This window comes from Erythrolamprus reginae, unplaced genomic scaffold, assembly GCF_031021105.1.
Source record: "Erythrolamprus reginae isolate rEryReg1 unplaced genomic scaffold, rEryReg1.hap1 H_23, whole genome shotgun sequence".
Lineage (NCBI taxonomy): Eukaryota > Metazoa > Chordata > Lepidosauria > Squamata > Dipsadidae > Erythrolamprus > Erythrolamprus reginae.
In genome coordinates this window covers 544,378-566,521 of record NW_027248477.1, presented here as the reverse complement: position 1 = coordinate 566,521, position 22,144 = coordinate 544,378, and the positions used below count along the sequence as shown (strand labels likewise).

General features: G+C 47.6%; 1 protein-coding gene across 1 annotated transcript in view; it reads right to left on the bottom strand.

Moving 5' to 3' along the window:
* Positions 1-1,319: 1,319 nt before the first annotated feature.
* Positions 1,320-22,144, bottom strand: part of LOC139155495 (NACHT, LRR and PYD domains-containing protein 12-like) — a 93,560-nt gene continuing 72,735 nt past the window's right edge. The window contains exons 17-23 of the mRNA XM_070730643.1: positions 19,026-19,196; positions 18,450-18,620; positions 18,098-18,268; positions 16,950-17,120; positions 15,749-15,919; positions 9,375-9,545; positions 1,320-2,859 (exon numbers count right to left, since the gene is read on the bottom strand). Coding sequence (XP_070586744.1) covers positions 2,799-2,859; positions 9,375-9,545; positions 15,749-15,919; positions 16,950-17,120; positions 18,098-18,268; positions 18,450-18,620; positions 19,026-19,196 — 1,087 coding nt within the window. The 3' untranslated portion in view covers positions 1,320-2,798. The remainder of the gene's footprint in view (positions 2,860-9,374; positions 9,546-15,748; positions 15,920-16,949; positions 17,121-18,097; positions 18,269-18,449; positions 18,621-19,025; positions 19,197-22,144) is intronic.

Here is a 22,144-nt window from a genome sequence, read left to right as displayed (position 1 = left end):
TATGCCTGGTGTTTGTTTGTCCTTATTGTATCTAGGTTTTATTTGTATATGTCCACCAGTCAATCTTATAATTTTGTGACTCCAATTCTTGTTTAGTTTTTAGGTCCCCATTTGGGTGTAAAATATCTTTGCAACTAATAGTCTTAGTTGGATCTATCAGGTTTGGATATGCTATAGCTTCCTTGACCTCTTAGTGGCTTTCGATACCATCGACTATGGTATCCTTCTGCGCCGTCTGGAGGGGTTGGGAGTGGGAAGCACCGTTTTACAGGGGTTCTCCTCCTACTTCTCCGGTCGATCACAGTTGGTCTTAGGGTCTGGTTGGGTGCCAACAGGCTCAAGCTCAACCCTGACAAGCTGGAGTGCCTGTGGGTTTTGCCTCCCAAGGACAATTCCATCTGTCCGCCTATTACCCTGGAGGGGGGTGGGGAATCATTGACCTCCTTCAGAGAGCGTCCACAACTAGGGTGTCCTCGATCCACAGCTGACTTTAGAACGCCATCTTTCAGCTGTGGTGAGGGGGGCGTTTGCCCAGGTTCGCCTGGTGCACCATCCGGCCCTATCTGGACAGGGAGTCCCTACTCACAGTCACTCATGCCCTTATCACCTCAAAGTTTGACTACTGCAACACTCTATACATGGGGCTAACTCTTAAAAGTATTCGGAAACTTCAAATCATGCAGAATGCGGCTGCGTTAGCGGTCATGGTTCCCCAGATATACCCATGTTTCTCCAATACTCCGCAGACTGCATTGACTGCCAATTGGTTTCCGGACACAATTCAAAGTGTTGGTGATAACTACATGGCATCAGACCAGATTACTTATGGGACTGCCTTCTGCCGCATAAATCTCAGCAGCCGATTAGGTCCCACAGAGTTGGTCTTGTCCAGGTCCCACCAACCAGACAATGTCGTCTGGCGGGACTTAAGGGAAGAGTCTTCTCTTTGGCAGCCCCGGCCCTCTGGAATCAGCTCCCTCCAGATATTCGCACTGCCTCCACCCTCCTCACCTTTCACAAGAGCTTTAAGACCCACCTATGTCGCCAGGCATGGGGCAGCTAGACCATGCCCCCCTTCTCTGACCATTAAATGTTATATGTGGATGTGACTGAGTTAATTGACTGCTTTTTTATGTAATGGGATCTTAGCATATAGTTTTAACTAATTAGATTTGTATACATATTGTTTTTTTGTACTGTATTCTGTGAGCCGCCCCAAGTCTTCAGAGAAGGGCGGCATACAAGTATAATAATAATAATAATAATAATAATAATAATAATAATAATAATAACAACAACAACAACAACAACAACAACAATTTTCCTTCAACATCTTTTAATGCAAATTGGTTGCTCTGGGGTGGAGCTCCATTTTCACTACCGCACGGCATTCCCCCCCATCCAGACAGTAGCCCAACCCTGGCTACATCCCCACTGGCCAATGCTAAACTAAAATAGCTATTAGCATCGTCCATCCAGTATAAAGTAGCTTTCTCTTTTTTTTTAAGTGTTCATTTAAAGTTCATGCTCAGAATCACAGTTAACAATATTTCCTTTTGTTTCATCTTTATCACCTTTAAAAAAAAATCAGCAGTTCAGCTAGTTTCTTTTTTTTCAGGCCAACTGAATAAACAAGTGTTCTCAAATCAACCATTTTTTCACCAGCAGATGGCACCATCATTTAATCCCCCCAAACTCCTTAAAACTTATTATAAATCCAGAAAAAAGAAAAAAGTTTAAAACTTTAGGTCTTTTAAATCTTTAAATTATTTTTAAATTCAGCTTTTCAATCCACAAGCAATCCAATTTTCTTCCAGCATGGGTTTTAGTTATAGATTTTCTACTCATTCCTCGCAAATTAAACAGTTCCAGTATCTATTTAGCAGCTTCCTACAGCTTCTCTGTATGCTTTCACCATTAAACACAAGGCACAGTTCTCTCTGGTTATTTTTAAATTCCTTTGGCAAAAATGCTCACCCAAATCATCAATTCTCTGTCTCTTCTTCCTCCAGCACAACACTTACATTTCCTTTTCTTCCCAGATGACTTCCATCTCTTCAGTTCAATCTTCCCATTACATAGTCGTCATGGCTAAGAGCAGCTAGCTGCTTTCGTACTGCTGCTGGTGGAGGCTATCGGTCAGCCCTCCGTGGGGTATGCAGACCCCAAAACAGATACCTGACCGGGTCCCTTTTTTCACTCCACCTTCAGGGAGGTTCTGGGCTGATTCAAAACTGAATCAGCACAGTGGGGATTCGGCGTTCCCTGCATGAGTGCAAAGAACGCAGTGTCGCTACAGTGCTTGACCATGCCCCTCTCTAGTCAAAGTGAATTTGATGGCACTTAATCAGTCAAGCTGCCAATGTTTCCTTCTCTTATTCAGACTTCAAAGGGCAATAATAACCTGAGAATGTAAGAATTTTCATTTATAACTTTGGGAGCTAACTTTTATCCTCCTAGCTTGGCATTTTTCTTCTTCTTTTTAAATGTTTCATTTTTATTTTAATAATGAAAAACAAAACAAAACAGAAATAAACATGCAAACATAAACAAGCACAGGATCAATCAACTTAATATGTTACAATTCTGTTTTCAACGATTCTTTTTCTTAGACGTTAATTTGATTCTTTTTTCATTTACAGAAGTCCTCAGTTCAAGTCATAATTGCTGAAAGAAAATTCTTTACACTTTCACTTGAAATATTGTATTAAATTCCAGCTCTTCCTAACTATATTCTGAATGGAAATAAAAATAGATCAAACAAACAAGCATGAAGAAACAATATTTATATGGAGTTCCTAGCAGTGTGATTCATGTCCATCCGTTTTCCGTATCATGCAATATATTTTTCCATTCAACCTATAATGAAAAACAAAAAACTTATTTTAATCTATCAAAAGATAAGTGCTCAGTAAGTCACCAGAATAAAATGGATTACACTCCATCAAATCACCAGGACCAGATGGATTGCACCCCAAGGTTCTGAAGGAACTGGCAGATGAGCTCTCAGAACCACTGAACTATATCTTTCAAAGATCCTGGAGCACCAGAGAACTGCCAGAGGTCTGGAAAAGAGTGATGTAGTTCCCATCTTCAAAAAAGGGGGGGGGGGAAACCCCAGATCCAGGAAACTACAGACTTATCAGCCTGACCCAGTGAAGCGCTACCAAAATTTTTATGACCACAATGTGGGTGTGGCTTAATTTGTGGATGTGGCTTGCCAGTCATGTGAGCAGGTGGGAATAGCTTGATGATCACATGACTTGACCAAGGATTTTCCAAGAACCTCAAAACAATACCCATATCAATATGCCTAAAATAAGTAGGTCATCGAATTCACCAACATCTATAAGTGAGCAGCTATAGAATAGTAAAATGACAGAAACATCTCACTTAGAATTTTGAAAGTACATTTTGAGCACTGTCATAAAGGTGCCTTCATGATACTCACAAAATAATCACTTACTCAAAGGCAGCAATCTAAAGTGTTCCTTGCTTCTTTCACAGCCTAAGTGAATATGTTTAAGTTTATTGGATTTATATGCCGCCCCCTCTCCGAGGACTTGGGGCAGCTTACAACATATAAAAAAGACAATATATATCGAAATCCAAACAATTAAAATTCAAAGTTACAGCTAAAAAACCTAAAGAAGCAATTAAAATACATATATAACCATTCAATCAACAAACACACTATACATTCATCGCCCAGGGGGGAGAATCTAATTACCCCAAGCTTGGCAGCGTAGGTTATTTATCCGACCCGCAGGTGAATCTGTCGGCCTGGAGAAACCCCCGTGGGCTCTGAGCCCCGCCCGGCTTGTCTGGCTGTGTCCGGGGACCATGCCAATGTCCCCTGTAAGGCGTGCTGCCACGCACATAAAAACAAACCCCCATGCAGTCTTTTCCAAGGCTGCACTGGGGAGCTGGGCATCGGAGTTGGGGCGGGGAGCGACAAGGAAATTGTGGGGAAGTCTTGCACCAGTGAAGGTTCGCACGTGCCTATGCGCGCAAGCTCCCCATTCCACTGCCAGCCTGCCATGGGGTGGGTTGGGGAGGCTGAGCACTCCACCATGAACTTCAAAGAGGCTCAGCAGCTCCCTCTCCTTCCCCACTGCCTGTGTCTATCATTGGCACCTCCCGCCAAGGTGGGATTGTACCCAGAGGAGGTGGTGAGTCTCTGTGCCCACTCGCTGAGGCACCTCCGTATCCGAAGCCGGAGTGACAGCGGCGAGAACGTCCCCCTGGATCTCATCTCACCCGAGGTAAAGGAAGGCCTGCCGAAAGCTGAGCCGGGCACAACACACACAAACATACATGCACACACCTGCCTTCTCCTCCTCCGCTCCCCAGTGCGGCCTTGGAAAAGACTACACGGGGGATTGTTTTTGTGTGCGTGGCAGCACGCCTTACAGGGGACATTGGCATGGTCCGCGGACACAGCCAGAGAAGCCGGGCGGGGCTCAGAGCCCACGGGGGTTTCTCCAGGCCGACAGACTCACCTGCGGGCCGGATAAATGGCCTCAGCGGGCTGCATGCAGCCCCTGGGCCATAGTTTGGGGACCACTGGTCTAAAGACTCACCTACACTGCCAAGCTTGGGGTAATTAGATTCTCCCCCCTGGCCGATGAATGTATAGTGTGTTTGTTGATTGAATGGTTATATATGTATTTTAATTGCTTTTTTAGTTTTTTTAGCTGTAACTTTGAATTTTAATTGTTTGAAATTTAAGATGGCCTTTTTTAATACAGTCCACTGGGTGCTCGCTCCTGCCATTTTATCCCTCGCCTTTAATTCATTATTTAAATATTCCCCCATTGCATTAAAATTTGTTTTTCTGAAATCTAATACTTTGGTTGCAGTATAGGATTGCTCACAATCAGTTTTTACATCAAACCACAAACATAGATGGTCACTGCAACCTAATTTTTCTCCCATCTTAACCTCTGAAACCCAATTCCCATTCGTAAAGACTAAATCTAGAATATTCTCCCCTCTAGTCAGGGTCTTAACCAGCTGTGCCAGAGCTGCTCCTGTAAAGGCCTCTACTATATTCTTACTTTTGCATGTAAGGGCACTGGGGATATTCCAGTCAACATCAGGCATGTTGAAATCACCCATAACCACAATATCTCCCGTTACTGCCATTTGGGTAATTTCATCCACCATCTTGTTGTCATATTCCTCAGATTGCCCTGGAGGCCTATAGATCACCCCAATTCTAATGACAGAACCTTCTTTATTTTGCATGCAAACCCAGAGAGTCTCCAGATCTTTACATGTATTTTGAGTTAGCATTGTTTTTAGACTTTCCTTAACATAAATGGCTACTCCACCTCCCCTTCTCTTTATTCTATCCTTCCTATACAGTGTATATCCTGGTATGGATATTTCCCATTCATTAGAATCCTTAAACCATGTCTCAGTGTTACTCATCTTCGGTGGCGAGGGGCAGCCTCCAGCGCAGCGGCTGGGAGGAGGTGAAGCTCAGGGATGAGTCCCAGGCCCAATGCCCCTGGCAGAAACATGGAATTGGGCAGCGGAAGGGACCCGGCAGTAGGGGGAAGACCCCAGCATGGCAGCAGGGGAGGAGGCGAAGCCTGCTGCCGGAGAAGCGGCACGTTTGAAAAGCGCGCCGCTTCCCTGGGCGCAGGCCTTGACGTCAGCCCAAAGCCCCCTCTGCCACCACCTCCACTCTTCTGTCCCAGTGCAGGCCGAGCCCCCCACTTTGCCCCCCTCACAACCTGCTCCCCTCCTTCCTAATGGTAGCGGCAGCAGCAGCACCCATCTCCCCGCCGCTACTTGCCGACGTCCTTGCTGCCTGGGCTTAACAGCCGAAGGTGAGACTCAGGGAAAGGGTGGAAGTGCCCTATGGCACAGCCAGCTTTTCCTGAATGGGCAGGGAATAAGGAAGTGGAATAGGGAGTGTGCGGTTTTTCAAATGAAGAAAAACCTTGTCACTCCCCGCCCCCATCTCTGACACCCGGGGGTATTTTTGTGTGCGCCCCCACACGAGCATGCACCTTAGAGGGAACACTGCTCCCAACCCCTCCAGTCGGCGCAGAAGGATACCATGGTCAATGGTATCGAAAGCTGCTGAGAGGTCAAGGAGCACCAGGATAGGGGATAAACCCCTATCCTGGGTCTGCCAGAGATAATCCATCAGCAGTTTCCATGCTGTAGTTGGGCCTTAATCCTGACGTTTGAGGGCCTAGATAATTGACTTCATCCAAGGACCATTGGAGCTGGAGTGACACTACCTTCTCAACAACTTTCCCCATAAAGGGAAGATTGAGGAAGGACAATAGTTGTTAAATACTGCTGGATCCAGGGAAGGCTTCTTGAGGATGGGGCACACGAGTGCCTCCTTGTAGGGACCCAGAAAGGACCCCTTCCTGAACAAAGTGTTGGTAATCTGCTGGACCCAGCTCTGGGTCATCTCCCTGCTAGCCGATACCAGCCAGGAGTGATACGGGTCCAATAAGATGGTGGCGGAACTCACAGCTCCAATGGCCTTATCCAATTCATCAGGTGTTACCAGATCAAACTTCTCCCAAAGAGATGGACTAGGCCAAGCCTTTGTCATCTCAACTGACTCGTTGTCAGCCGACACTGCCTTTCAATTGGAGTCAAGGTCTGTCTGGATCTGAGTTATTTTATCTGTGAAAAACTTGTTAAAGTCCTCAGCACTACCTGTAAGGGTTCATTAATTCCCCCCTGATTAAGGAGGGAGCAAGTCACCCTTCTACAGATGCAATCAGGGCAACATTAAACAAGCATCTTATTGCTCTGAGCACCACTTTGTTAATCTCCATATGACCTTTTACAAGTATTCGGTCAGATTCGGATTGACTTCTCCAACACTTCTCTAGGCATCTCTTCTTACATTTCATCCCCCGGAGTTCCTCAGTGAACCAAGATCTGCAGGGCCTACTGCCACAGAGAGATTACAAAGGCACAATTCAGTATAGAGCCTCTGCCACTGCCATATTCCAGGCTGCAGCAAAAGACTCTGCTAAAATGTGTGCAAGTGAATCCGGCAGAATACTAAGCACCCTGTGAAAGTCCTCTGGATCCATCATGCATCTGGGGCGGAACCTCCTGATTAGTTCCACCTCCCTGTGGGGGAGGATTGGAGTCTTGAAATCCAGCTGTAGTAGAAAATGAGCTGACCATGACAAAGGCAAGGTATTTAAGCCCCTTAATTTCAGATCATTGATCAAGTGCTCTGAGAGAAATACCATATTGGGAATACCTTCATGAGTCAGGCCCTGAACTACTTGGGTGAGGTCCATGGTTGGCATGGCGGCCATGAACTCCTGTGCCAAACCAGAGGATTCACCGAGCGATGGTAGATTGAAGCCCCCAAAACAATAAGTCTGGGGAATTCTACCACCAGCCTGGCTACCCCCTTGAGTAGCGCAGGCAGGGCTGTTGACACACAGTTGGAAGGCAGGTATGTGAGCAACAAGCCCACCTGTACCCCTAGGTCCAACTTCACAAAGAAGGACTCGCAACCCGTTATCTCAGGAGCAGCGAGCCTGCATAGATTGGTGGTCTTCTTGGCTATGATAGCCACTCCTCCCCCCTTTCCCTGGGGTCAGAGCTGATGTCACACCTGAAACCCAGCTGGGCACATTTCAGAGAGAGGAACCCCTTCCTCTGGGCCCAGCCAGGTCTCAGTCACACATACCAGGTCGGCCTTCTCATCGAGGAGTATATCCTGGATGAGATGAGCTTTATTCACAACCGACCTGGCAATAAGTAGCAGCAGCCGGTGCCCAGGGTCTAGATTTTGCTTGTCATCAGCACCCTGGGTTGAGTGCATGGAGCCGGAACAAGGGATTGGTTTTAAGCAGCGAGCTCTTTTTCCCTGGGAGCGGCCTACCCTATGTCTCCCACTATATCTGACTTTACCAAGCAAGACCAGGATCTTCTGGCCCTCTGTCACCCCAGAGATGGGCTCCCCCACTCCTCCTGCCTCTACATCGCTAAGCAAACTGATTCTTCCATTCATAATATTCATCCCAATCATACTCTGTCCAATCATTCCCAGTCATTCAGCTTAAAATTAACCCCAATCAGTTAATTAAAAATAGCAATTAACAATATAAAAACCCCAATATAAGAACAATTCTCCTTTCTTACCATGCTTTCCATCTATTCATACTCCATTTATCTGTCCCTAAATTTAACCCTCCCCCAAATTAGTTTAAAAGATTAAAAATATAAAAGCATTAAAATATTAAAACTACAGTTAATATAATTTAATTAACAATTAATTCATTAATTCATTAATTCATTCAGGCCAGGATCTAAAACAGATATAACCCCCAGCTCAGCCAAGCCACAAGATCTTTCATTGGGGATATGAATTGTCCCCTCTTCAATAGATCCTTTCATAAGTCCGATATATAAATTCATCCTGTGCTCTTCTCACATAAGTGAGTTCTTAAATGGAAAATCTGTAAGAGTTCTTTTTTAAATCCCTTCCCTCGTAGTTCAATGTCTCTAGCTGTTATAATGAATTCAGTATCTCTAACTATTATAATGAAAATAATAGTAGATATAGTAGGGAGTGTTGACATCCACAACCCCTCTTCCCTACCACCCCTCAAAAGAGAACTGTCTTGAAACCTGCTGTTCTCTTCAGGTCCTTTTAGTCCGGAAATGAAATTTGAGACCATGTAAAAAAATTGCCTGCATATCTAAAACTTCAAATTACATGACTTTTTCTCATTTGAGAGGTTCTTTCTAAGGGGGGAGAGGTTTGTTGTTTAGTTTTTGCTGGGTAAAACTACACTTGTTATCCTCGGAGTCCTTTTAGACCCAGAGTAAAAAAAGGTTGGTTTTACCTACTAGAAGTGTTTTTTTGAATACTTTTTTTCATTAGTATACTAATTTGAACATTTCTGAACACAATGAAATGAAAAATGAAATGAAAAAATTAATGATTATTTGTTTATTTTGCTCAAATAAGCCCACCGCACAGCTGTATGCAATTTTTTCAATATTTAGATTTATAGAGAGATCACCTACATCACTTACTATAGTGTATTTACAGTACACTCTGGATATTTGAGGCCCTCACACAGGCCTTCCTATTCTCATAGGAATTAAAGGAATGTATGACAGTGAAATGTATTCAAGGGAAAAAACAAAGTCCAGTTACATTTTGGGAGGGGAGGGGGAAGCACTTTTGGGACAACCATAACCTGGATGACTGAGAATATCCATGGACAAAATCATGGAATGTGTTTCATAGGCACTAAAGGAAATATGGCAAATCCTCTCCCTGAATACATTTCCTGACTATTAATTGCCAAAGAATGGTTCTGTAGACCAAACTGAAAGGAAAAATCACTATCACTTACTTAAGCGTCCCTATTGTACATTCTGGTTTTTTGAGCCCATCACACAGCACTTCCATTATTTTGTCATCTAGGTTATTGAGGAACAGCGTTAATTGTCTCAAACTCTGGTTTTTTCTAAGTACTTCTGCAAGATTCCTGCTGCAAGATTCTGTCAGGATCTCTCCATCAAGCCTGCACAAATGTTTGAAAAAAGTATTATTTTCTGACAAACAAGCCTGGAATATATTTTAGAGAGAATGAAGTAAATGTTTTTCTGAATGGCAACTGAAACTGCCTCCGCCAGATATATTCCCAGAATATTAATGATCAAAAACAGTGGTGCAGATCAAACTGAAAGAGGAAAAACATTACTAACTTTAGGGTCTTTAGAGTACACTCTGGATGTTTGAGGCCCTCACACAGCACTTCCATTGCTTCGTTATTGCAGGAGAGGCGGAGTAACGACACGGACACAAGAGCTGGATTTAAAACTGGGTCATTTTTATTTAAATAAATTTGCATAATTTATTTTAAATAAATTAGCATAATTAACTATAACCCTAAAATGGACCCGCAGGGTCAACAATTGCTTCCGGGGCGGAAAATGATGTCAAATAAACTTCCGGGGCAACTTATGGGCATAGCTCCATGCTAATCCAGGTGAGGGAAGAGTCCATTGCCATGCACTTGCATGTGGGGGGTCCTGCTGACTAACCCCTGCACGGGGAATTAAATGGGCGGGACCCAAAGATAGGTTCCCCCCAACTGCTCAGGTCGCCAAAACCACAAGCCTTTGGAGAGAACCTGTCAATCATCCCCACAGATGCCCAACGGAGAACACGCAGTTTCCGCTCCTAACCTGCCATGGAGTGGGGGTCAGATCTCTATCTTGGCCCCCCGACTCCCCCCTCTAACTTCACCAGCTCGCGCAGTGACTGCTGCAGGTCCTGTAAGAAGGTCCTGTAAGAAGATGGTGTTCCCTTGTTCTGACAGGTAAACACCGTCAGCCCGGTATAACCACGGCTGAACTATGGTGATGCGGGGATGGGCAACTACAACCCCACCTAACTCTCTGACCACTTAACCCAGAGCCCGATTCACCCTCCTTCTAACCCGGTGAATGGCCCTAGGGGAAATGGCGTCCCACAAATGATCCTCAGGAGGATCCAGACCAGACCACTTACACGCAGGTCTTTGCGGGGAGGGCAAAGCCCAGACCCCTGGTACACCCAGTTATCGTCACCGAGGTGTCAGACCAGCCTCCTAGGAGCGACACCCCTTGTGCCGCCCCCCCCAGGAGGAGTAGGAGAAAGCCCTTCTCAGCGTAGGCCTCTTCTCCCCATCCAGACTACGCTGACCCATCTGACCCAAACAGCCGGGTCCCCACAGCGACACATGCTGTAGATCAGCCAGCCCAAAGACCACTGTGGCCAAACAGCAACGCTGTCGGTCTCGCCCTGGTGGGACAACAGAAGAAAGCAGAGAAAGGCTCCCTAGCCTGACACCCTATGCTAGTACTACAGCTAACTGTTCAATCTAGATAGGCAGCTGTCTGCCAAAGGCCAATCCCTGGGACGAAACGACCCAGAAGGCCAACAAATTCCTGCCCCAGTTGCAACGCCGATACAGAATGAAAGCGTTCCATAGCCGGCGGGTCGATGCCAAATCTACCCAGAGCCCGAGTCACTAAAGCCCAAATCGATAATGGGACACAGGGGTACCAACCTGATGCTTAACAGGGGTGCCCCCTCTCCGCTCCCCTAAAATTGCAGGAATTTGAAAAAGCAGCCTCCGGGCACATAGGCTGATCGGCGGCAGCCGTCATTCTATCCTGACTCCATGAACAACTAATCAGCTCAGGTTGCTTCCCAATGGGGAGACATCCCATTCCTGGAGTGTAGTTCGGAAACAGGAAGGCACAGAGAGACCTCTCAGCCTGGGAGGAGGCCAATTTAGATTTGCTGAAATTGTTTTTTGTTATTCTGTTGTGAGCCACCCCGAGTCTGCGGAGAGGGGCGGCATACAAATCTAAATAACCATAAACATAAACATACCCTCACTGACTCAAAGGGCCCCAGAAACATAATACGGCCGCCTCCTGCAAGAAGCGGGCCTCAGACAGAGAGGTGCACAGGCTGTACCAGGCTCAAATTAAAGAGCGACAGCTGCTGCATTATCATTGCCCGTCTGCTGTCTTCTGGGTGCCCCGGTCGCTCCCTCACCCGGCCAACCAACATCTTCCAAATGTGGAATCACTAACCTATGTATTAACGTGCCCTAAAGGTGCATAGAGCTACCGAGAGGGCCGCGGCCCTGATGGCTACTGTCCTCCACTGCCCAAGGGCCCACCCAGGCTCCAAAGGTGGTCGGGGAAGGCTTCTGGTGATGCGCGAGCCCAAGGAGCCAGGGTCCGAAACCTGGACAACTGACCCCGGGACAAGGCGTCAGCAATCCAGGCCAGGAACATGTCGATCCATAAACAGGGCATTCAGGGACAAGGACCTGTGCACGAAATGGCGGACAAGCCGCATGACCCTGTCAGTTTTTGAGGACAGGGCATTGACAACATGGACAACTGCCAAGTTGTCACACCAAAAGTGCACAGTCCTGTCCCTAAAATGCTCTCCCCAAAGCTCTAAAGCAACTACCAAGGGAAAGAGCTCTAAAAAGGTCAAGTCCTTGACCAGGGGAGAGGCAATCCATTCTGGAGGCCAAGCGGAATGACACCACTGGTCGCCTAATATAACCCCGAACCCACGGATCCCTGCAGCGTCCGAGCATAACTGTAACTCAGCTTCCAAAAGAAGCTCGTGCCTCCAAAAGGACAGCCCATTAAAGTGATCTAAAAAATCCCGCCACACACGTAGATCGTCCCTGACCCCAGTGCGTAGGCAGGTACGATGATGGGGCAAGTACAGCCCCTTCATTGCATTGTACAACCTACGGGAAAAAGCCCGGCCGGGAACAATTACCCGGAAGGCAAAGTTAAGTAGTCCTGCGAGTTCCTGCAGTTGCCGAAGGGTGACCTTCCGGCAGCCTAACAGGAAGTTGAGCTTATCCCGTATCTTAACTAATTTGTCTAGGGGCAATCTGGAAGATTGCTCCTCTGAGTCCAATTCAATACCCAGGAAGCTAATCCTGGTAGCGGGGCCCTCGGTCTTCTCGGGGACCAAAGGAACCCCCAGTTGATCACAAAGGGCTTCGAAGTCCCACATCAGAGTGAAGCATTGCTCAGAACACGCAGGCCCCGCTAACAAGAAATCGTCGAGGTAGTGAACGACCAAACCCAAACCACTGCGCCTCCGGAGCGCCCACTCCAAGAAGGTGCTAAAGCTCTCAAAAAGAGAGCACGAGATAGAGCATCCCACTGGCAATGCTCTATCAACATAAAAACCACCTTCAAAGTGGAAGCCCTAGACCTCGAAGTCGTCTGGGTGTATGGGGAGGAGCCAGAATGCTGACTTAATGTCGCATTTACCCATAAGGGCTCCAACCCCACACTTCCTAACCATGGCCACTGCTGCATCAAAAGATGCGTAGCGGACTGAACAAAGTTCATCAGGAATGAAATCATTCACTGATTCCCCTTTTGGAAAAGACAGGTGGTGAATTAACCTAAAATCACCACTCGCCTTTTTGGGGACCACACCTAAAGGGGACACCCATAGAGTTGGGGAGGGCAGCTCTGGGAAAGGCCCTAGGACCTTGCCTTGGCCACCTCCTTCTGTATTTTTGCCCTAACAATGTCCTCATGTCCCACAACCGACCTGAGGTTGTCGGACATGAAAGCTTTCCGTATCTCTACATATGGGATCCTAAAACCCTCTGAAAAGCCCTGCAAGAGAGCAGCCGCTCTCCTGCGAGGGTGATAATCCACTAGCCATTTCTTCAAAACAGCAAGCTTAATTGGGCTGGGGTCCTTTTCCACCAGCGGGCGGGGGCTGTCTAGACTGACCCCCTTCCTTCTTATCCTTCCCCTTTTTTGGTCTGGGACACACTGTAGTGGTATGGGAACCCCCACAGTTCCCGCAAGCATGTCTGAATTTGAAAAAGGGACGAAAACCAGCCAATTTGCAGAGAATTCATGACATGTGGGAGGGGCGGCTTTCGCCGCACCCCCCGTGGTCGCCTTAGCAGGGGTGGACGCTGGAGGCTCCTCCTCCATGAAGTGACCGCTATCTATGCGGTCACAACCCTCATTCCCTGACATGTGGGTTGCTGCAAACCACAGGTCGGGAACGACCATGTCCCAGGGGAGTATGGGATCGAATGCCACCCGCATTCTGATAGCCTTGTCATAGTGTTGCCAAATCAAGCCCTTGTATTCAAAATGAGCACAGGCTATTAAATCAATAAATTTCAACATCGAGGCAGCCCTAGCGGGCTGTCTCTGAATCACTATGGAGGCATAAGTCAGATAAGCATACAGCCAAGAGCTGAAGCATCTGCTGACTTTCGCCTTCTTAGGCTTTTCCCCTTGAACCTCCCCTTCCTTGTCTTTCTTGGGGACCTCTCTGTTAAGGAGGGAGAAAAGATCAACGTATTCCCCCTTCCAAATGGTCTCCCTAACTGAGGGATGTAAATGAAACCCGAGAGGCGCGGCAGGCAGCCCCCAAGGGGTGGCCCCCGACCTGATGCTGGCCAGACGATCCCAGGCCGTGGTGACTCCCGCCCCCGTCTCTGCCGACCCTGACGGCAAAGCCGTGACAGGGGTCTGTACCAAAGCAACAGTAGCTTGAGGGACCCAAACCTGGCTACAAGTGACTGCTGATGAACCCATGAAGTTGACCCCACTCCCAAAGCTCGGGGGAACAATGGCCTGTCCGGGCAGAGGGAGGAGCGGTGTATATGTAGGGTGTGGTGCGATCTCACCTGCCCCCAAAGGGGTGAAAACCATTCAGGAGGGCCCAGCTCCTACTGAGCCAGGCGATGCTGCCATCTGCCTGGTCTGGGTCATCTGCCCGGCCTGGGCCACTGGTTCACCTGGTGCTCTGCCAAGGGCTGCTGGGGCTGACGGGGTGGCACCCCCTGGCCCATATACCGACCTCCAACAGGCATCCAGGTCATCCAGTCTCTCGATGATCCTAGAACAGGATAAAGAAGACATGTCAGTATCACCAGTAGGGGGACCAGACCTTCTGCCCCCCCTCTTGACCCCTGCTTGGGAATCCTCTTGCACCGAGCAAGCCCTAGCTGAGGGCCTCACTGCCCTCCTAGGCCGGACCACCGGCTCTACTTGGGCCGCCGGGGTCTTCTGTCTTTTAGGGGCCATGGGCAGACAAAAATAACACTACCCACTGGGACTTGAACCTGCAACCTTTGCCTAGTAAGGCAGAGAATTATACTCTAGGCTACAGTTCAAATCTTTCACGCGAGGGTCCTCCCCGAGGCCTATCAGGATTCCCAAGGCCTAAAGGCTGCACAAGGCCCAACTAGGCTGCACCCCCGACAAGCGGGAACACTTCCCGAGGGGCCCAGAGAACCCAAACAAGGGGCAACCTTAAAGAGGGGGCTTCTCTCCTCGGTCCCGAAGAGAAAGCTGAAGATTCTCTCCCCCCCCGACTCCCAGTCGACAAGGAAGCCTTCGAAGAGGCTCCACACAAAATGGTGGAGGCCACGAGGCTGCTGCCAAAATGGCCACCGCAATTAAGCAATCGCCCAGCCGGGTGTTTGCAAGCTCGAGTTTGCAAGCTCGAGTCCATTTATAGGGCTGGCTGGCTCCTCCCCGGACTCGTCATCGGGTGGCCAAGCCACCCAAGACTTCGGCCGAGATCCCGCGAAGTCTCACGAGATCTCGGCCTTAATTCAATATAGCGGCTTTGCCTGTCACCGTGTCCCCCGGGCCTCCTGCAAAATGCGCCGGGGGATGAAGACCACCGTCGGTATTTTCATTGTTGAGGTACAAGTGTAACGTTTTCAATCTCTGTATTTTCCTGATCACTTGTGCAAGATGCCTACTGCCAGATTTGGTGATGACCCCTTCAGTAAGCCCTTGCAGAAAAGGAGGAAAAATAACAATCATCTATACAAGCATGCAAATTCAAGTATACAATTGATACTCTTAGGAAAAATAACAATGATCTATGCAAGCATGCAAATACAAGCATGCAATTCATTACCTTAGGAATTAAAGGAATATATGGCAGTGAAATGTATTCAAGGGAAAAAACAAAGTCCAGTTCCATTTTGGGAGGGGAGGGGGAAACACTTTTGGGGCAACCATAACCTAGATGACTGAGAATATACATGGACAAAACCATGGAATGTGTTTCATAGGCACTAAAGGAAATGTGATTATGTGTGGCAAATCCTCTCCCTGAATACATTTCCCAAGTATTAATTGCCCAAGGATGATTCCACAGACCAAACTGAAAGGAAAAATAACTGCCACTTACTTTAGTGTCTCTATTGTACATTCTGGTTTTTTGAGCCCATCACACAGCACTTCCATTATTTTGTCATCTAGGTTATTGAGCAACAACGTTAATTCTCTCAAACTCTGGTTTTTCCTGAGTACTTCTGCAAGATTCCTGCTGCAAGATTCTGTCAGGATCTCTCCAGCAAGCCTGCACAAACGTTTGAAAAAAGTATTATCTTCTGACAAACAAGCCTGGAATATATTTTAGAGAGAATGGAAGTAAATGTTTTCCTGAATGGCAACTGAAACTGCCTCTCCCAGATATAGAGTGATCCCTCGAGTTTCGCGATCTCGATTATTGCGAAACGCTATATCGCGATTTTCCCACCCGATGACGTCACTCTCTTCCTTTCTCATCTTTCTTTCTCTCTCTCATTCTCTATCTTGCTTCTTCCTCTCTCAAACTCTCTTCCTCCCTCTCTCATCTCTTTCTTTCCTTCTCTCTCTTTCTCTATCTCTCCCCCTCTTGCTGGCGGGCGGCGGGCGGGCGGGCGAGCGGGGGCATCCGCGAGGAGCCGGGGTTTCCCCTTTGCATGGGCGGCGTGGAAACCCCGATCTTTGTCTGCTCGCTGCTGCTGCGGCCGCCCAGCAGCTGACCTGGTCGGCAGTGCAGCAGCAGCGAGCAGATGAAGATCGGGTTTCCCCGCCGCCCACGCAAAGGGGAAACCCCGATTCGGCTCCTCGCTGCTGCCGCGCTGCCGTCCAGATCAGCTGCTGGGCCGCCGAAGGAACCTTCCCTGGGTCTTCCCCTTTGCGTGGGCAGCGGGGAAGACCCAGGGAAGGTTCATTCGGCTGCCCAGCAGCTGATCTGGTCGGCAGCGCGGCAGCAGCGAGGAGCCGAATCGGGGTTTCCCCTTTGCGTGGGCGGCGGGGAAACCCGATCTTCATCTGCTCGCTGCTGCTGCGCTGCCGACCAGATCAGTTGCTGGGCGGCCGCAGCAGCAGCAGCGAGCAGACAGAGATCGGGGTTTCCCCACCGCCCACGCAAACTCCACCATCTGCGCATGCGCCATGCGCAGATGGTGTTTTTCCTTCCTCAACCCTACATCGCGAAAAATCGATTATCGCGAGGGGTCTTGGAACGGAACCCTCACGATAATCGAGGGATCACTGTATTCCCAGAATATTAATGGTCAAAAACAGTGGTGCAGTGGTGAAAGTGCAAAAACATTACTTACTCTAGTGTCTTTACAGTACACTCTGGATGTTTGAGGCCCTCACACAGCACTTCCATTGCTTCGTTATCGTCATTGTTGACATTCAAGTATAATGTTTTCAATCTCTGTTTTTTCCTGATCACTTCTGCAAGATGCCTACTGCCAGATTTGGTGATGACCCCTTCAGTAAGCCTGTGCAGAGAAGGAGGAAAAATAACAATGATCTATGCAAGCATGCAAATACAAGCATGCAATTCATTACCTTAGGAATTAAAGGAATATATGGCAGTGAAATGTATTCAAGGGAAAAAACAAAGTCCAATTGCATTTTGGGAGGGGAGGGGGAAGCACTTTTGGGGCAACCATAACCTAGATCAGTGATTTTCAACCTTTTTTGAGCCGCGGCACATTTTTTACATTTACAAAATCCTGGGGCACACCACCAACCAAAATGACACAAAATGACACAAAATGACACCCTAAGACACTCTCCTCTCTTTTTCCATCCCTGTCTCCTCCCCACCCTTGTGTGTGTGTGTGTGTGTGTGTGTGTGTGTGTGTGTGTGTATACTCTTGAACCATTTCCAAAAACAGATGAGGGCTGGGTTTTTTTCTCTCTTATTCTTTGGGTGCTTTTTATCATATGCTTTAAATCAAGAGTCACTCTCTTTTGTTTCTCTCTCTTTCCTGTTATTCTCTGCCTCAATCATTTTCTCATTTCTCTTTTTTTCTCCCCTTTTTGCTCATTTCTCTCTCTCTCTCTCTCCCTTCCTCTCCTTATCTCTCTCTCACTCTTGCTTTCTCTCTCTTTCTCTTTTCTTTCTCTCTCTCTTTCTCTCTCTCTTGCTTTCTTTCTTTCTCTCTTTCTTTCTCTCTCTCTTTCTCACTCTCACAACAAAAAGTTGCGAGACCGGAACCTGAGCTTCCTTCTTCGCGGCACACCTGACTATGTCTCACGGCACACTAGTGTGCCACGGCACACTGGTTGAAAAACACTGACCTAGATGACTGAGAATATACATGGACAAAACCATGGAATGTGTTTCATAGGCACTAAAGGAAATGTGATTATGTGTGGCAAATCCTCTCCCTGAATACATTTCCTGAGTATTAATTGCCCAAGGTTGATTCCACAGACCAAACTGAAAGGAAAAATAACTGCCACTTACTTTAGTGTCTCTATTGTACATTCTGGTTTTTTGAGCCCATCACACAGCACTTCCATTATTTTGTCATCTAGGTTATTGAGGAACAGCGTTAATTCTCTCAAACGCTGGTTTTTCCTGAGTACTTCTGCAAGATTCCTGCTGCAAGATTCTGTCAGGATCTCTCCAGCAAGCCTGCACAAACGTTTGAAAAAAGTATTATCTTCTGACAAACAAGCCTGGAATATATTTGAGAGAGAATGGAAGTATATGTTTTTCTGAATGGCAACTGAAACTGCCGCTCCCAGATATATTCCCAGAATATTAATGGTCAAAAACAGTGGTGCAGTGGTGAAAGAGCAAAAACATCACTTACTCTAGTGTCTGTACAGTACACTCTGGATGTTTGAGGCCTTCACACAGCACTTCCATTGCTTCGTTATCATCATTGTTGACATTCAAGTATAACGTTTTCAATCTCTGTTTTTTCCTGATTACTTCTGCAAGATGCCTACTGCCAGATTTGGTGATGACCCCTTCAGTAAGACTGTGCAGAAAAGGAGGAAAAATAACAATCATCTATTCAAGCATGCAAATACAAGTATACAATTGATAATCTTAGGAAAAATAACAATGATCTATGCAAGCATGCAAATACAAGCATGCAATTTATTACCTTAGGAATTAAAGGAATATATGGCAGTGAAATGTATTCAAGGGAAAAAACAAAGTCCAGTTCCATTTTGGGAGGGGAGGGGGAAGCACTTTTGGGGCAACCATAACCTAGATGACTGAGAATATACATGGACAAAACCATGGAATGTGTTTCATAGGCACTAAAGGAAATGTGATTATGTGTGGCAAATCCTCTCCCTGAATACATTTCCCGAGTATTAATTGCCCAAGGTTGATTCCACAGACCAAACTGAAAGGAAAAATAACTGCCACTTACTTTAGTGTCTCTATTGTACATTCTGGGTTTTTGAGCCCATCACACAGCACTTCCATTATTTTGTCATCTAGGTTATTGAGGAACAGCGTTAATTGTCTCAAACTCTGGTTTTTCCTGAGTACTTCTGCAAGATTCCTGCTGCAAGATTCTGTCAGGATCTCTCCAGCAAGCCTGCACAAACGTTTGAAAAATATATTATCTTCTGACAAACAAGCCTGGAATATATTTGCCTTGGACGGGAAATGAACACTCGGACACCAAGCTGGGTAAAATGGGTCACTTTATTAAATATTAACAGAAAGACCTGCAGGGGTCGCTAAATGGGGCGGAGTTTCCTGAACACAACATACTTGGGCAACTCAAATGGGCGTTATTCCATGCCTGGTCGGGGTGAGGCATGCCCCGCCTACTCCCGACCGGAAAGCCACGCCCAGCATGTGGGAGGGCTCGCCTTGCATGACCCGGAACCGGAAATGACGTAGGTGAGCCCCAAGGGCACCCCCTTCACACCTCTCTGTCCGTGGAGGAAGCTTGAGTTGTGCAATGGGGATGCCAATCATCTTACAAAAGATGCCCAAAGGAGAACACACAGTTGCTACTGATACCCTTTCCGCCCCGTTTCTGCCATAGCAGGGGGTCAGATCTCTATCTTGGCCCCCTGCTCCCCACCTAAGCCTGCTCCAGCTCACGCAGGCACCACTGCAGGTCTGTGTAAAATTGCCACTCCTGACATCTTCCTAAATTGACCCAGTGAAAGCTAGGGGGGGGTTAAAAACACATGGCCGGGTGTCTGATCACTTTGCCTCCCCCTGCTGTGTTAACCCGTATCCTGGTCCCGTCAACTGCTGTTGGTGTGACGGCGACTCCGCATCCCCTCCATGTGGGGGTATCAAACCACTCACCACGGCCGTAGGCCCCGTACAACCGGTGGTTCACCAGGACATGACATCACTGTGCCAAGTCCACCAACAAATTGTATGTCGAGCCATATGCTCTGCAAGCCCTGCCATGACTTGACACCACTGATACAAGTCCTTCGCCAGCACCAGGTCGTTGCCACCAGTGTGCAACACCAACGATCTGGTCCATATGCTCTGCAAGCCCCGGGGGTCTGCCATGACTTGACACCACTGAGCCAAGTCCTTCACCGCCACCAGGTCGTTGCCACCAGTGTGCAACACCAACAATCTGGTCCATATGCTCTGCAAGCCCCGGGGGGACTGCCATGACTTGACACCACTGAGCCAAGTCCTTCACCACCACCAGGTCATTGCCACCCATGTGCAACACCAACAATCTGGGTCCGGCCCATCACTGCTCCCGACTTTTCATAACGGAAGAGGCCCGTTTCAAACGAAGACCTCCGAGCTCAAGCCTTTCCGCTGAAGCCCCAGCGACTCAGCAACCTCCACATTCCTGAAGATAATGTTGCAGCTCAACGTTCAGCCACCAAGCCACGCTGTGGCTGCAGTTCACTACTGTGGGCAACGGAAGGGCAGCTCCTTCGGACTTCGCATGTAACAAAGTGGAGCAGGGCCATGACCTAGAGAAACGATAAGGATACAAAGACAGTGTTAGCCACCCGATCCCAAAAGCGCTTGTACTCAGGTGCTCTGAATCTACTTCATGAAAGCCACTGACTTCCATCTGCCACCGGATTCATTACTTTGCTGAGAACTTGTTGAAACCTGCATTCAGTATTGTTGAGGGAATACCACCCGATATCCTGCCGATCCTCCTGTAACGGCCCCTAACTGCTATTTATTCAGTGGGGCCTGTCTTATGGGAAAAGAGGCACCATTCCTTGGCTTCATTGCTTTACTTGCACTGAGTCCATCATACCCCGGCATATATCCTTGTTTGATATACCCGGCCAGTGATCAATCCACCATCTGCGTTACTGGTCAGCCACCGTGCGTAACCAACGCGGCTGCCGTAGCCCCCATTTAACATCAGTTTGCTGGCCCGGGGAACCTTGAATGATCCATTATTATGTGAAGTCAGCACCTTGCAGACCTACCATGCTCCGAAGGCCATATTACTGGCTGCTGTGTGGAACAGCCTTGTCCCCTAGGGTAAGGAGCTAAGTCTCCTCCAATGCCTGCTGCTCCCTGAAACTGGGCAATGTATAGTGGCTTACTACTATCTGCCCCTATCTGAATCCTTTCCTTGGACCATACCTTGATCATTCTCCCCAGCCTTAAGCAGCTTGATGCCTCCTGGAAGCCACAGTCTTTGGCCAGGAAAGCTAAATGTGCCATTCGGCTGGCTATGACTGGGCCCCCAGCGAGCCACTCCTTGGCGAATTGAACTGGTGTATTTGAGGTAGTCGGGCCGTAGTTTACAGGGTGCCAACTAGAGTTGGAGTGCCTGGCCACACCTCCTGCAAGGCTTTCAAGGCCCTTAAATTTACTTAATACTGCTTTACAAACCATACATAAGGAGGTACAGATTATTTAACTTATTTTAAATATTTATTCCATTTAATATGTCTAATAGAATAAATTACTACGAGTGATTTTGAGTTACTAATACCTCAAAGGCACAACCTGGTTATACTCTGTACCACTGTTGGCCTGTAAAAATTTCGTGGGTGCCTGTAACCTGCCCGCCTGCTACACACATAAATACGCCTGGTCCACTTGCTGTCCGTAGGTGTTGGCCCATCACTGGGTGGTCCTACTGGCTCTCCTCTGCTTGCCGTGGCACTGACCACTACTTCCAGGTGCCCTGTGCCCCCAGCCTAAGTCATGTGGCTGCATTCAGTCAGCCCATATGCACATATTCCCTGTTACCAGGCTGGGCATCCCTTAGCTTTTCACTTTGCCATGCTGGTGGGCAAGCTGCGCACCGTAGCTGCTGTCCAGTGTTCCTGTATTCCTGTCAGGAAATAAGAACTTTCCTCTTCTCGTATTAAAATCACAGGAGAAATCTGAAAACCTGCTCAGGTGGGCTTTGATTGCTCCCTCAGGGGGCAAAATAATTGCAAGAAAATTTATGAAGACAAGTTAAGTGTCATGCCAATCATCTAGTGCCAATGCTTTCCTTATCGTTAGCCAATGGATAAGCATGACCACTATGACTTAATCAATTTAACAATATTAACAATATCATCACAA